Source organism: Dama dama, chromosome Y (genome assembly GCF_033118175.1).
Source record: "Dama dama isolate Ldn47 chromosome Y, ASM3311817v1, whole genome shotgun sequence".
Taxonomy (NCBI): domain Eukaryota; kingdom Metazoa; phylum Chordata; class Mammalia; order Artiodactyla; family Cervidae; genus Dama; species Dama dama.
In genome coordinates this window covers 161029-175096 of record NC_083715.1, presented here as the reverse complement: position 1 = coordinate 175096, position 14068 = coordinate 161029, and the positions used below count along the sequence as shown (strand labels likewise).

General features: G+C 44.6%; 1 protein-coding gene across 1 annotated transcript; it reads left to right on the top strand.

Moving 5' to 3' along the window:
- The first annotated feature begins 235 nt into the window (after positions 1-235).
- On the top strand, positions 236-6211 carry LOC133053523 (testis-specific Y-encoded protein 3-like). Its single transcript, XM_061138101.1, has 6 exons — positions 236-763; positions 1391-1468; positions 1618-1729; positions 1829-1974; positions 2094-2357; positions 6020-6211. Exons 1-6 carry the CDS (start codon positions 236-238, stop codon positions 6209-6211), a joined length of 1320 nt encoding a protein of 439 aa, XP_060994084.1.
- The last annotated feature ends 7857 nt before the right edge of the window (positions 6212-14068 follow it).

The window sequence follows — 14068 nt, the reverse complement described above, 5'->3', positions numbered from 1 at the left end:
TCCCGGTGTCTGGAGGTCAGGGTGTGGAGTTCAGCCCCTTCCGGCCACCATCCTACGCGTGCGTGGGGACGCACAGTTCTGCGCAGGCGTGTCTCCCCTTCTCTGCTCATTGGCTGTCGGCAAGGAAGCTGTTGGTAGTGCCACATAGGCTGCAGTTGGTGGGCAGGCTGTGCCAGCCGCCTGCTGTGCTCTCTCGGCCAGCTTCCTTGCCCCTCGGGGCTAGGGCCAGAGCATCATGGAGAGTGAGACGGGGCCAGGGGAAGGCAGCATCACCCCGGGATCCTGGATCTTAGTTGTGAGCGCGGGTCCTCAGGAGGGAGGGGCTCTGGGGCCTAGCAGCCCGGTGGGGGCGGCAGAGTCCATGCAGGCCCCAGGTGGTGTGCCAGGCGTGGAGGCCACCCTCTACTGGGTGGAGGCAGTGGAGGAAGGTGCTGCCCTGGAGGAGGGAGAGGTATCGGGAATGGGGCAGGATGTGCAGCTGTTGGTGTTAGACGTCATGGAGGAGGTGGAGCTGGTGGTGTACGAGGAGCAGGAGCAGGTGTCCTCGGAGGAGCAGTGCCAGGAACATCCAAGGCCCGGAGCTCCGAGTGACCGGCCTGCACTGGAGGCGCTGGCGGCCCTGCAGCTGGAGATGGAGCCGGTGAATAAGCAAGCCGAAAGGGCGCATGCTCGCCTGAAACATAAGAACTGTCAGAGGCGGACGCTCCATCTAGAACACAGAAGCGCCATCATCCGGGGAATCCGTGGTTTCTGGGTCGAGGTTGTATCCCTTGGTGTGGTGCTTGTGATTTTTTTTTGTTGTTTTTGTTGGGGGGTGGGTAACCTGTGCTATTGCAGGAGCAGTTTACAGATGTGAGAGTTCTGGTACAAAAATTTATTTTTTGAATGATGGGTATAGGTTACCATCCTGCATATCTGTTCCTGATATTAAGTGTGATGTCCTTCCTGTTCTGGCTAGCACAAATCGGTACTTAGAGTTTTCTTGTTGAGGTCCCAGTCAGGATTGTCGTTAGCACCAGGGACTCTTCAGAGAAAAGTCTTCTCTGGAATCCAGGTCTTCTTTGAAAAGCTGTGTGCATTTCGGGGGGAGGTTGGTATGTGTACGTGCTCACACTGGTTGTAGCTAGGAGTGTGTGTTCTCCAGAAGTAAGCTAACTTTCAGGAGGCTGAGATGGAGCTTGGGGCCTTCCTGTTAGGAAGAGAACCTCCTTCTGGTAGTGCATTCCGAAGCACAGCCTTGTCTGGTGTTCAGACAGCCTTCATCAACAGAAATATGATGAGTTAATTAGGAGCAAGTTGAAGTCAGACAGTGCCATTCTACTCTTTGGGCTAGCTTTGTTCTTCCAGCACTTTTACCTCGAGCATCTAGAGGCTCCTTGACCTAAAGAAGTTTATGAACCACCCCCAAATGTCACGTATGATGACCAACCAAGACCGAAACATGCTTCACTTCATGACCAACTTGAAGGTCAGGCAGGGGACACTGATCATTGTGGAGGGGAGGTCACTGGGGAGCGGAGAGGATGTGGTTTATCCCTGAAGACAGGAAAGGGCAGCTCTTCTGTAAAGAGGTTTCACACCCACCCCGCCCCCACCCCCCACACTTTGTCCTGGCAGGTGGAGGAACTCCGGCATCCCACTCATCACTGCACGATCACATTGTCCTTTCGGAGGAATAGGTATCTCCAAAATGAAGAGGTTGTTAAGGAGTATCTCGTTAATGTCACTGGTAAGAAGCAGCTCCCTGGATTTGGGGGGTGGGGGCAGAAAAGTGGAGGTTGAATTGGAAAGTGATTTAGGTCTTTCTCCCATACTCCTTTTCCTGCAGGATACCGAGCATCCCATTCCACTCCAATTCAGTGGCACCAGGGCTTTGAACTTAAGGCATACAGACGCAGGCACCACGACAGCAGCGTTAACTTCTTTAACTGGCTCTCTGACCACAACTTCACAGGAACTGACCGGATTGCTGAGGTAGGGTCCCACGTGGGCAGTGGAACAGAATTGGTGATTTATGTCGAAGTTCTTGGCGGTGCACGGGAGGGCTCAGGACCTGGCCGGCCCTGTGCTGAGCTTGCTTATTTCCCTGGCAGATCATCATAACAGAGCTGTGGCCCAATCCTTTGCAGTACTATGTGAGGAGGAAGGCTCCACCACGAGAGGAACTGGGAGGACGAGAGGTGAGGAGCCCAGGGGAGATTTTGAGAAACTTAAGGATGGAGTGTCCCCTTTTACCTAAACTAGAATACCTAAGAAGCTGCTTCACGTGCAGATCAATGGCCACCATAAGGCTCTTGGACGGGAGAGTACTGAAGAGTGGTCTGGATCGAGTGGAACGGATCGAGAGGGAGACACAAGTAAACCTGAAATAATTCCGGTGGATAAATAAAGAGCATCAACTAACTGTATGTGTCTGCCTATTGTTTGGGCAGGTCCTTAGGACAAACACTTAAGCTCCATGTGGGATTCTCCATTTACCGCGTGGGAATTTCCAGTCCGTGGAGAGCCCTGGAGGGGGTTAAGTCCTATTTTGGGGTTGTGTCAGGGGACACAGTTCTTCCTGTGGGGTGGGGGTTTGGGAGGGTGGAGACAGAAGATGAGGGGCCATTAACTGTGGGTCTGGCAGTTTGACAAGGGATATGTAGATGTTCATGGAAAGGGTCTGGTGAACAAGGGCCAGAGATCGAAACCGTGGAACGGAGTTTTGTTGGAAAGTGGTGCCCCAGGTATCTTCTCTGTTGCATATTATCAGACGTTTTAAGAGTGCAGAACAAGGAAAGAGACTTAGCATTCAACTCACTGTGAACCAGGTCGCCTCCTTGTGTATATGAGTGCACGGTCAGCTTTGCTGAGAGTCACCTTCCCAGAGCTAGGGTTCCAGGTAACATCTTAGCGGGTGGGGGTCCTAGGTATGTACCTGACTAATTATTAGGAGAATGCAAATCACAACTGCCACTAGGTGTCAACCTCACACCAATCAGAATGGCCATGATCAAAAAGCCTCAAACCATAAATGCTGGAAACAGTGTGCAGAAAAGGGAACTCTCCTGCACTGTTGCTGGGAATGTAAATTGGTACAGCCACTAAGGAGAACTATATGGATGTTCCTTAAAAACTAAAAATACAGCTACCATGCGACTCAGCAATCCTACTGCTAGGCATGTATCTGGCGAAAACCATAATTCAAAGCAATACCTGCACCCCAGTGTTCACCGTTGCACTATTTACAATCGACAGGACAGAGAGGAAACCTAAAATGTCCATAGACAGAGGAATGGGTACAGAATATGTACATATAGACAGCGGAGTACTGTCACTCATTAAAAGGCATGAAACAGAGTGATTTGCAGAGATGTGGGTGAACCTGCTGCTGCTGCAGCTGCTGCTTCTGCTGCTACGTGACTTCAGTCGTGTCAGACTCTGTGTGACCGCATAGACAGCAGCCCACCAGGCATCCACGGCCCTGGGATTCTCCAGGCAAGAACACGAGTGGGTTGCCGTTTCCTTCTCCAGTGCGTGAAAGTGAAAAGGGAAAGTGAAGTCGCTCAGTCATGTCCGACGCTTGGAGACCCCATGGGTTGCAGCCTACCAGGCTCCTGCATCCATGGGATTTTCCAGGCGAGAGTACTGGAGTGGGTTGCCATTGCCTTCTCCGTGGGTGAACCTAGATACTGTCAAACAGAGTGAAGTGAGACAGAAAGAGAAAACAGACTGTCCAACATGGCTTATATATGGAATGCAAAATGATGGCAGAGATGAACTGACTGGGAAAGCAGAAACGGAGTCACAGCTGTAGCAAACAAACTTATGGCTACCGATGGAGGGGATGGGGGGCGGGGGGGCGGGCGGTGGGGAGACTCAAACTGGGAGACTGGGATTGACATATGTACATAGTACACATATACACTACTATGTATACAACAGATAACTCAGGAGAACCTACAGTTCAGCACAGGGAACCCTAATCAATGCTCTGTGGTGACCTAAATGGGCACATACCTGCTGAGCCCTTCCACATCACAGGAGGGACAGGACGGGACGGGAGACCAAGCCAGGTCTCAGATCTGGCCCAGTCACTGCCAAGACACTGCTGTGCTGTGCACTTTGCTCCAACTGAACAAGAAAATAGGACAAAGAGCACCCTTGTATCTGATGCCTGAGATTCGTTCCTGCAATTGTAACTTAGCAACCACAACTCTCTCTGTGCCCCCGGTATCAAACAAGGATAAAAGTGCCCCTTTGTAGGGTGTGTTCAAAGATTAAATGGAAACAAACAAACAAACAAAAACAAAACAGAAACAAAGGAAGAGACTGTGGTTCAATATCTGCTGAGGAGTTCACAAATACTTGTTTTCTTAATTTCACAAAAGAATTAATTCTCATGAACATGTAATCACAAAGTTGCTACCAATCCCCCAAAAGAGTAACTTCCAATTCACCCCCAAAATAGGCGGAAAATGAAGGAAGTATCTGATGAAATATTGATTCTCTCCCTTGTTGCAGAGACCACAGGTGGAGGCTGCCAGCAAAAAACAACAACAACAACAACAACAACAACAACAAAACACTTTGGGCTTTATGGTCAGTCATACTGCAGGGAACTCCCTACTCAGGTCCATTTAAAATAGTCAAAGAAAATTGTTCTGTGAGAACACTTTAGAAAGTGGATGAAGGTCAGCACTTTACTAATGTCATAGTTACATATATTCCCAACCACAATAAGACTGATATGAACATAAAACTGAGATGTTACTTCCAAGCGTCACCACACCAGTATGAGAGTCTCCTCTGGTCCAGTAAGAGCCAGCATTACCAAAGGGAAAAAAACGTCCATTGTAGTTCCAATCTGAGTAACCTTTAAGCTCAGAGATGCTCTTGGACCTAGAGTTCCATCTAGCTTCCAAACTTTCCATGCCTAGCGAGGCTAGGCGATTCCTGACTACCAAATCCAAGTTTGGGACCTACGTTATAGTACACCGTAACAGCATAGATCACCAGTCCCTTGAAAGTCTTGAAAGATTCCACAGATTGGGTTAGTACTTCTGATATCCAAGGAGTTATGAAATGGTCAGGGAGACCAAAAAGTTTGACCGAGAGAAGAGAGTTTGGTCCTCACGCTTTGCCCATTTCTGGTCGATCCCCGAAGGAAACACTGGGTGCCTCTTGGCATTGGCAGGTCGGTATAAGCCCCCAATAGGTTTCTGCCATAAGCCGTACGAGGCCGACGCGAAACCGCATAGCAGGGCTCCTCACCTGCTTTGCTCAGAGTGTTTCATTCACTCAGGCAAGCACGCCATCGAGTTAGTAAAGTACAGCAGAAAATGTGTTCTCTAGGAGAACAAGTAAGTAGAGCTCCAAGCATCCTTACCTTGTCCTGAAGAATCCCGGACAAGCCCCCAAGATGAAAGGTTGCTGCTGAACCACGAAAAGATTCCGGGACTCTTGGCCCTGGAGGAAAAGAATTCAATCTGGGGCCAGAGACGAGGCTTGATGGCTCAGCACTTTTGTGTAATAAAGTTTTGGTAAACTATAAAGGAGATAGAGAAAGCTTCTGACATAAGCATCTGAAGGGGGCAGAAAGAGCACCGTCTTGCTAGTGTTTAGCTATGGAGTTATGTACTCTCTAATTAGTTATTACAGTGAATCAAAAGAATGTCTGGAAGTTGTAAAGACCTCACTAGACCTACTCCCATAATTTACACCTTAAGATAACAGGATTAGCCGGAAGGTTTTTTCCAGAGACTGTCCTCAAGCAGGATACATTATTGTTACATAATCCTAGGAATGTAGAGGCACCAAACAAACGTGTCCTTTCTTCCTCCTTGAGGATTCCAGACCCCTCTCTCCTTGGGGACCCCTAGATTTCTTATCAACCTGCCTAGGAAATGACTCTCTCAATAGCTCAGTAGTAACCTGCCAAATGTTCTCTCAGCCTCTTATGTCCAAGTCAGCCCAGGATGTCAAGTAGATAATATTGTTGGGATAAATGATAGCGATATTTAAGGATTTTTCCTCCTAGGCTCAAAAGAGAAGCCAAGTGAGGAGCGTTATTCACTGTTTCCCTCCAGTGCCTGATCTCACGAGGGTGTGGTGGTGTCTTCAAGATCGAAGCAAGGCCGAGTTGGACCTGATGGAGCTAAGTGAGTCTGTCCAGCAGCAGTCTGCTTCTGTCCCTCTCCTCTCCCCCAAGCGGCAGATTCACAGCAGATAACTCTTGACAGCTAAATATCGACAAGATGGTAGAGAACTGCAAAGCAAAATGAGGTCTGTGTCTTGGTTTGCTTATATCATTATCACCATCATTACTGTCTTTAAGGGTACCACCTGGATGAAATGAAAGCCCAATCCCGGCTGCTTTTTTAGCAGCAGGTTTAACTTTGGCGTGTTGGTTCAACAACAACAACAAAATTAATAATAATTTCTCCTGGAAGAATATTTCAGATTTGCTAGTTAATTGTTCAGAGGGTATTCTGAGTTTGTCAGAGTGCATTCTTTGATAGCGGCAGCCTGCGGATTTGAGGTGCCAGTTGTAAGAAAATTTGGAAGCAGAAAGAGCCTCCTGAGTTTGCCAGTGTGCTTCTCTGCACACATCAGTGTCTTCACTTCAGGATCACATGTATCCCACAATTGTCCAATGTGTCCAACACAAACCTTTCCCCTCCAGGCTGGGCCATGTCCTTGCCCCACCCCTGCCCCCGGCACATGCATCCTGCTTCTGTATCTGTTGCCTCCTTTCCTTGTCCCCATTCTGCCTACCTCTTGACACTGCCCACCCGAATCCAATCCCGGAGGCTGAGGTTGGGGATCACCTCCTCCAGGAAGTCTTGCTTGACTGCTCTCCTTGTCTGCCCACCTCCTTTGGAACTTTATGGTTCCAAATCGTCTGTGGTCCCATTTGTGTGGGGGTATCCCTCCCAATCTAGACTAGAAGCACCTTGAGGGCAGAGGGGTTTGTCTTATTAAGATCTGATAAAGACTTGCCTTCTCCAAGATTCTTGGTCTTACACACACAGCACTGCTGTAGAATGTTTGTTGAAGAGGATACATAAAGTCAGGAGGGCATTTATAAAGAAATAGGAGCTGCCTGAGTCTCAGTAGAGAAAGGCAGTCCAAGGTGAGGTTTCTTTGTCACTGGGTACTCTAGACATTTGAGAGAGGAAAGGAGCTGTAGTTGGGAGTCAGCCAGGCTGTCTAACAAAAGCACTCCTTGCTGGGTCGCCCATTTGCTTAGAACACTGAGTGACGTGGATGAAATTTTGCAGTCCATGTCCTTCCTGGGTTCTTCCAGGCAGCTGGTCTGCGTCCTCAGTTTGTTATTGTTAATAAGGATTTACAGAGGACTTGCTATGCCCCTTGCACTGTGTGTAGATTTTCCTGGAAGGTTGATACTGTTATCAAACCTATTGTCCAGAGGAAGAAATGGAGGCTCAGAGAGGTAGTTCACTCGTTCACGGTCACATAACTATTAGAAGCAGAGGAGCAGGATCTGAATTCACCTCCTTTGGGCTCCAGTATCCAAGCATGCATGGCCATCCTTGTCATTCTGTTGTCCAGCATTTAGTTAACAATCGCACAAGCCCTGAGATCCAGAAAGTAAACCAGATTTGGTTTTTAGATTCTTTCCATTTGAGCCCTAGAGGAGGTGGATCTAGTTTACTCCTGCTCCTGCTCCTGATCAGGATCCTGTTGCCTGCCCCAGGCAGGTCGCATGGCGACGAGGAATGGAGGCAACTCCTGATCCTGCTGGGCTGTTTGTGGCTCTTACCCTTTTATGATTTTCTCTTCCGTGATCCCACTCATGGTAACCATTGCTCTAGAATGAAGACAGAACAGATTTGATGGGGATTTCCTCTTTTCAAAATTGTAGCGTATCAGATTATTTACCTACAGATGGATGACACTCACTACCGGGAGCAGAAAACATAAATGGGGTAAATGAAATTATTGTTAGAAATAGACTTTTGCCCATTTTTGCTCATATATGTAGGAAACTCCTGCTGTTTTATCGTTTTCCCTTTTGCTTGAGGCATGGAAATGGGTGACTTTCCTCTGGACTCAATTACAAGTAGAAAAACAGTAGAAGCACAATGGTCGTTGACTCTGCTTCAGAGCAGGGAGCCAGATGGGGGCTGGGCAGCTGGGTCACCTGGAGACCATGCTCCCCCAACCAAAAGGGGCCAGTAGCGCTCAGCCCCAGCCAGGCCTGTGACCCAGCAGTGATTCAGACAAGCCTGGTATCTTAATTTCTGCATGAATCTTCCCGCGTTGTGAATTGGCCAGCACATTCTAAGTTAAAAACAACAAATTACAAAATACTGGAAAGCATTGGGTCAAACCATTGCTTCCTAAATAACACACCTGCTTGCCCCATGTGACCCGTGTGCTGTGAGTCTGCATCGCCTGCTTTAAGGCTTGGCTTATTTCTTTGAGTCCCAGACACAAAGGTAAAAAACTTAATGCTTTGGGAATATGTGGGAAGAGCCCTAGTGGTGACTCAAGAGACCATGTCTCTGGCCTCGCCTCAGTGTCTTGGTTTTCTTTGTGTCCCAGGACAAGTGATTTCCCAGGGCCTCGTTTTTTTGGTTGTGTGTGTGTGTGTGTGTGTGTGTGTGTGTGTGTGTGTGTGTGTGTGTTTCTAATCTGTAAAATGGAAGCACAAGCTGGAATCAAGATTGCTGAGAACTATCAATAACCTCAGGTATGCAGATGACACCACTTTTATGACAAAGTGAAGAAGAAGTAGAGCGCCTCTTGATGAAAGTGAAAGAGGAGAATGAAAAAGTTGGCTTAAAGTTCAAAATTCAGAAAACTAAGGTCATGGCATCCGGTTCCATCACTTCATGGCAAATAGATAGGGAAAGATTGGAAACAGTGGCTGACTTTACTTTCCTGGTCTCCAAAATCACTGCAGATGTTGATTGCAGCCATGCAATTAAAAGACACTTACTCTTTGGAAGGGAAGTTATGACCAACCTAGACAGCATATTAAAAACCAGAGAGATTACTTTGTCAACAAAGGTCCACTTAGTCAAGGCTATGGTTTCTCCAGTGGTCATGTATGCATGTGAGTGTTGGACTGTGAAGAAAGCCGAGTGCCGAAGAATTGACGCTTTGGAACCGTGGTGTTGGAGAAGACTCTTGAGAGACCCTTGGACTGCAAGGAGATTCAACCAGTCCATCCTAAAGAATATCAGTCCTGGGTGTTCATTGGAAGGACTGATGTTGAAGCTGAAACTCCAATACTTTGGCAACCTGATGCGGAGAGCTGACTCATTGGAAAAGACCCTGACACTGGGAAGGATTGAAAGCTGGGGGAGAAGGGGCCAGCAGAGAATGAGATGGCTGGATGGCATCACTGACTTAATGGACATGGGTTTGGGTGGACTCCGGGCGTTGGTGATGGACAGGGGACCTCCGTGCTGTGGTTCATTGGGTCGCAAAGGGTCAGACACGACTGAGCGACTGAACCGAACTGAGTCTATAGAAAAAAGTGTGTCATGTGACCCTTTTGAGTTTTCTTTTAAGTTCTAGTAGGGCGTTTTGGATTCTGTCTGTACATGATCTTGTTGTCTACAGGTAGTGACAGTTTTGCTTCTTCCTTCTTTTTATTTTTTTGGCCTTTGCCTTTTATTTCTTTTTCTTGCTCCATTGTACCAGTTAGGATATCCAGTACAATTATGAGTAGAAAATATTAGAGCAAACTTCCTCTACTCATTCCTGATCTTAATGCAATGTATGAGCTTTGTATTGTTGATGATGATGCCGTTAATCAAGTGGAGGATATTCCATTCAATTTCTATTATGATTGAGTGTTGAATTTTGTCATATTTTTTCTTCATCTATTGAAGTTATATTTTTTCTCACTTACTTTGGAATGTTAAGTCAGCCTTGCAGTCATGGGATAAATACCACTTTGTCATTACATATACCATTTTTATATATTGTTAGACATGATTTGCTATAATTTTGTCAAGAATTTTTGCATCTATGTTTATGAGGAGTATTGATTTGTGTTGTCTTTTCTCATCATGTCTTTTGCTGGTTTTGGTATCAGAGGGATACTGGCCTCATATGATGAGTTTTGAAGTGTTCCCTCTTCTTGTGTTTTCTGGAAAAAGGTGTTTTGTCCTTAAGTATTTGGTAGAATTGACCAGTCTAGTCATCTTTACCATGACTTTTCTTTGTGGGAAGGTTTTAATTATGGATTAAATTTCTTTGATATGAGGGCATTTAAATTTCCTAATTCCTCTTGGATTAGTTTTGGTGTTTTGTTTCTTTCAGTTAATTTTTACATTTAATCCAGGTTGCAAATTTATCAGCATGAAATTGTTAGTAACATTCTTTAATTATTGTTTTCATTTCTGTAGGATCTCGAATGGTGTCCTTTCTTTCATTCTATTTCTTTCACTCTATTCATACTGTTGTTAATTTGTGTCTTTTTTATTTCATTAGTCTGCCTAGATACATATCAATTTTGCTCCTCTTTCTGTTCAATCAGTTATTAGGTTTGTTGATTTTCAGTATTGTACGTTTTCTGCTTCATCAATTTCTGCTCTTTATTATTTCCTTCTTTCTAATTATTTTTCATTTAATTTGTTGTCTTTTTCATTTCCTAAGATGGGAGGTTAGGCCGTTGATTTTACTAAATTTTTTTCTGTATTTCTTTCTGCCTGTGCTGGGTGTGTTGCTTTGCACGGGCTTGGGCTTTCCTCTAGTTGTGGCAAGCAGGGGCTACTCCTTAGTTGCGGTGCATGGGCCTCATTGTGGTGGTTCCTCTTGTGGAGCACAGGCTCTAGGCACATGGGCTTCAGTAGTTGCAGCACACAGGCTCAGTAATTGAGGTGTGAGAGCTTTAAGGTGTGCAGAATTTAGTAGTTGTGGCAGGAGGGCTCTAGAGCATGGGCTCAGTAGTTGTGGTACACAGGCTTAGTTGCTCGGTAATATGTGGAATCTTCCCAGAACAGGGATGGAACCCATGTCCCCTGCACTGACAGTGCAGTGTCCCACTGCACTCCAGGGAAGACCTAGGCTATTGGTCATAAATCTTTCTTCTTTTTTAACACAATCATTTAAACCTAAAATGTTCTCTCCAATCACTGCTTTTGCTGTATCCCACAAATTTTGACATGTTTGCATTTTAATGATAATGTTAAGGATGTTTTCTAATCCTCCTTATGGTTACTTCTTTGATCCATGAGTTATTTAATGAAGTTTGTACTTAAGTCCCTAATATCTGGGTTTTTTAAAGTTATCTTATTACTGATATCTAATCTATTTCCATTGTTTTCAAAGGACATACTTGGAATGATATTATTGCTTTTCAACTTACTGAGGCTTGTTTCATGGCCAGCATATGATTTATCTTGGTGAACCTACTGTGAGCAATTGAAAAGAATGAGTATTTTGCAGTAGTGAGCTATAGTTCTGTGGATATCAGCTAGGTCAAAGATATCAACTAGGTCAAGGTAGTTGATAGTGTTGTTCGTATCTTGTTTCTCTTTGCTGACTTATTTAGGTCTAGTTATTCCATCAATTGCTGGAATAAAGTTAAAATCTCCAATTAAGATTTTGGAATTGGAGATTTTCCTCTTTATTTATTTATTTTTTTGATTTTCCTCTTTAATATTGTCAAATTTTGCTTCATGTGTTTTAAAGCTCTGTTATTAACGTAAGCACTTTTATTATTGTCTTCTTGAGGAATTGATCCTTTTATTATTATGCAAGGTTTTTCTTTATTTCTGGTATACTATTTTTTGTCCTAAAATCTATTTTGTTTGATATTAATATAGCCACTCTAGCCATCTTCTGCTTACTTTTTGCTTTATGTAGATTTTTCTATTTATATATTTTCAATCTCTCTGGGCTTTTACAATTAAAATTCATCTCTTTTGAACAGCATATAATTGTGTCTTGCTTTTAAAGTCAGTTTTGGCAGTCTTTGTCTCTTACTTGAATCTTTGTCCAGTAACAGTTAATGTGATCATCAATAGTATTGATTTTGCCTTTACTTACCATTTTATTTCTGTCTTCTGTTTTTGTTCCTCTGTTACTCTTTTCCTGCTATTTATTGGTTTGTTTGAAATCTTTCTGAGTTAATTTTGTTTTTTTTCTTGTAAGTTTGCCATTGTTTTCAGTGGTTGTTGATGATATTGTTTGGCTAGTAATTTTCTTGTTTAGAATCAAACCACATACTTTATTTCTTAAATTGAAGCTTCAGCTTCAATACAGATATTGTCTTTAGTTGAATTGCTTTGAATTTGCTTCATACATGTTAACTCAAGGCTTATCCAGAGATGTTGCAAGGCAGAATTTGTGTATCCCTTTTCTGCCTCTTTTCCTTCTGCATCCCCTTCTTCCTTGGCTAAAGGCTATGACTTTTTTGTGCTTCAGTAGTATGATTCCACAGGCCAGAGAGGCAGCACTCTTGTCCTGCTCACCTGCAATCAGCACTTCACCTCTGCACCCTGAAAATGGAAACTCATTTCATAACTTTCTTTCTCCAGAATCCACCTGCTTCTCATTACTCTCCAGTGCTTTCAGTGGTCACATTTCCCCATTTATTTCTTCCTATTCTGCTGACAGAGCTACTCTTGTTGATCCACTCATTTCCCTTTTCTTTTTGTTTATGCCAAGCTTTATGCCTGGGGTTTTTGTCCCTGCTGCCATAGGATCTCAAAGAGTGGGACTAGACTGAAGCAACTTAGCATGCACCCACTATTATTGGGCTACATAAGTGAAAGTCACTTAGTTGTGTCTGACTGTTTGTGACCCCATGGACTGTATGGAATTCTCCAGGCCAGAATATTGGAGTGAGTAGCTGGTTAATTCTCCAGGGGATCTTCCCAATTCAGGGATTGAACCCAGATCTCCCACATTTCAGGCAGATTCTTTACCAGCTGAGCCACCAAGGAGGCCCATTGGGCTAACATAGAATAAGTCCAACTCAACTCTTATTTTAAAAAATTCAGTTCAGTTGCTCAGTTGTGTCTGACTCTTTGCAACCCTCCCTGTCTGTCGCCAACTCCCGGAATTTACTCAAACTCATATCCATTGAGTCAGTGTTGCCATCCAGCCATCTCATCCTCTGTCATCCTCTTCTCCTGTCTTCAATCTTTCCCAGCATCAGGGTCTTTTCCAATGAGTCAGTTCTTCGCATCAGGTGGACAAAGTATTGGAGTTTTATCTGCAGCATCAGTCCTTCCAATGAATATTTAGGACTGATTTCCTTTAGGATGGACTGGTTGGATCTCCTTGCAGTCCAAGGGACTCTCAAGAGTCTTCTCCAACACTACAGTTCAAAAGCATCAGTTCTTTGGCACTTAACTTTCTTTTTACTCCAACTCTCACATCCATACATGACCACTGAAAAAACCATAGCTTTGACTAGATGGACCTTTGCTGGCAAAGTAATGTGTCTGCTTTTTAATATGCTGTCTAGGTTGGTCACAACTTTTCTTCCAAGGAGTAAGCGTCTTTTAATTTCATGGCTGCAGTCACCATCTGCAGTGATTTTGAAGCCCCCCAAAATTAAGTCTGTCACTGTTTCCACTGTTGCCCCGTCTATTTGGCATGAAGTATGGAAACGGATGCCATGATCTTAGTTTTCTGAATGTTGAGTTTTAAGCCATTTTTTTCAGTTTCCTCTTTCACTTTCATCAAGAGGCTCTTTAGTTCTTCACTTTCTGCCATGAGGGTGGTATCATCTGCATATCTGAGGTTATCGATATTTCTCCCGGCAATCTTGATTCCAGCTTGTGCTTCATCCAGCCCAGCGTTTCTATGATGTACTCTACATATAAGTTAAATAAGCAGAGTGACAGTATGCAGATTTGGCATACTCCTTTCCCTATTTGGAACCAGTCTGTTGTTTCATGTCCAGTTCTAACTGTTGCTTCCTGACCTGCATACAGGTTTCTCAAGAGGCAGGGCAGGTGGTCTGGTATTCCCATCTCTTTCAGAATTTTCCACAGTTTGTTGTGGTCCACACAGTCAAAGGCTTTGGCATAGTCAATAAAGCAGAAATAGATGTTTCTCTGGTACTCTCTTGCTTTTTTGATGAACCAACGGA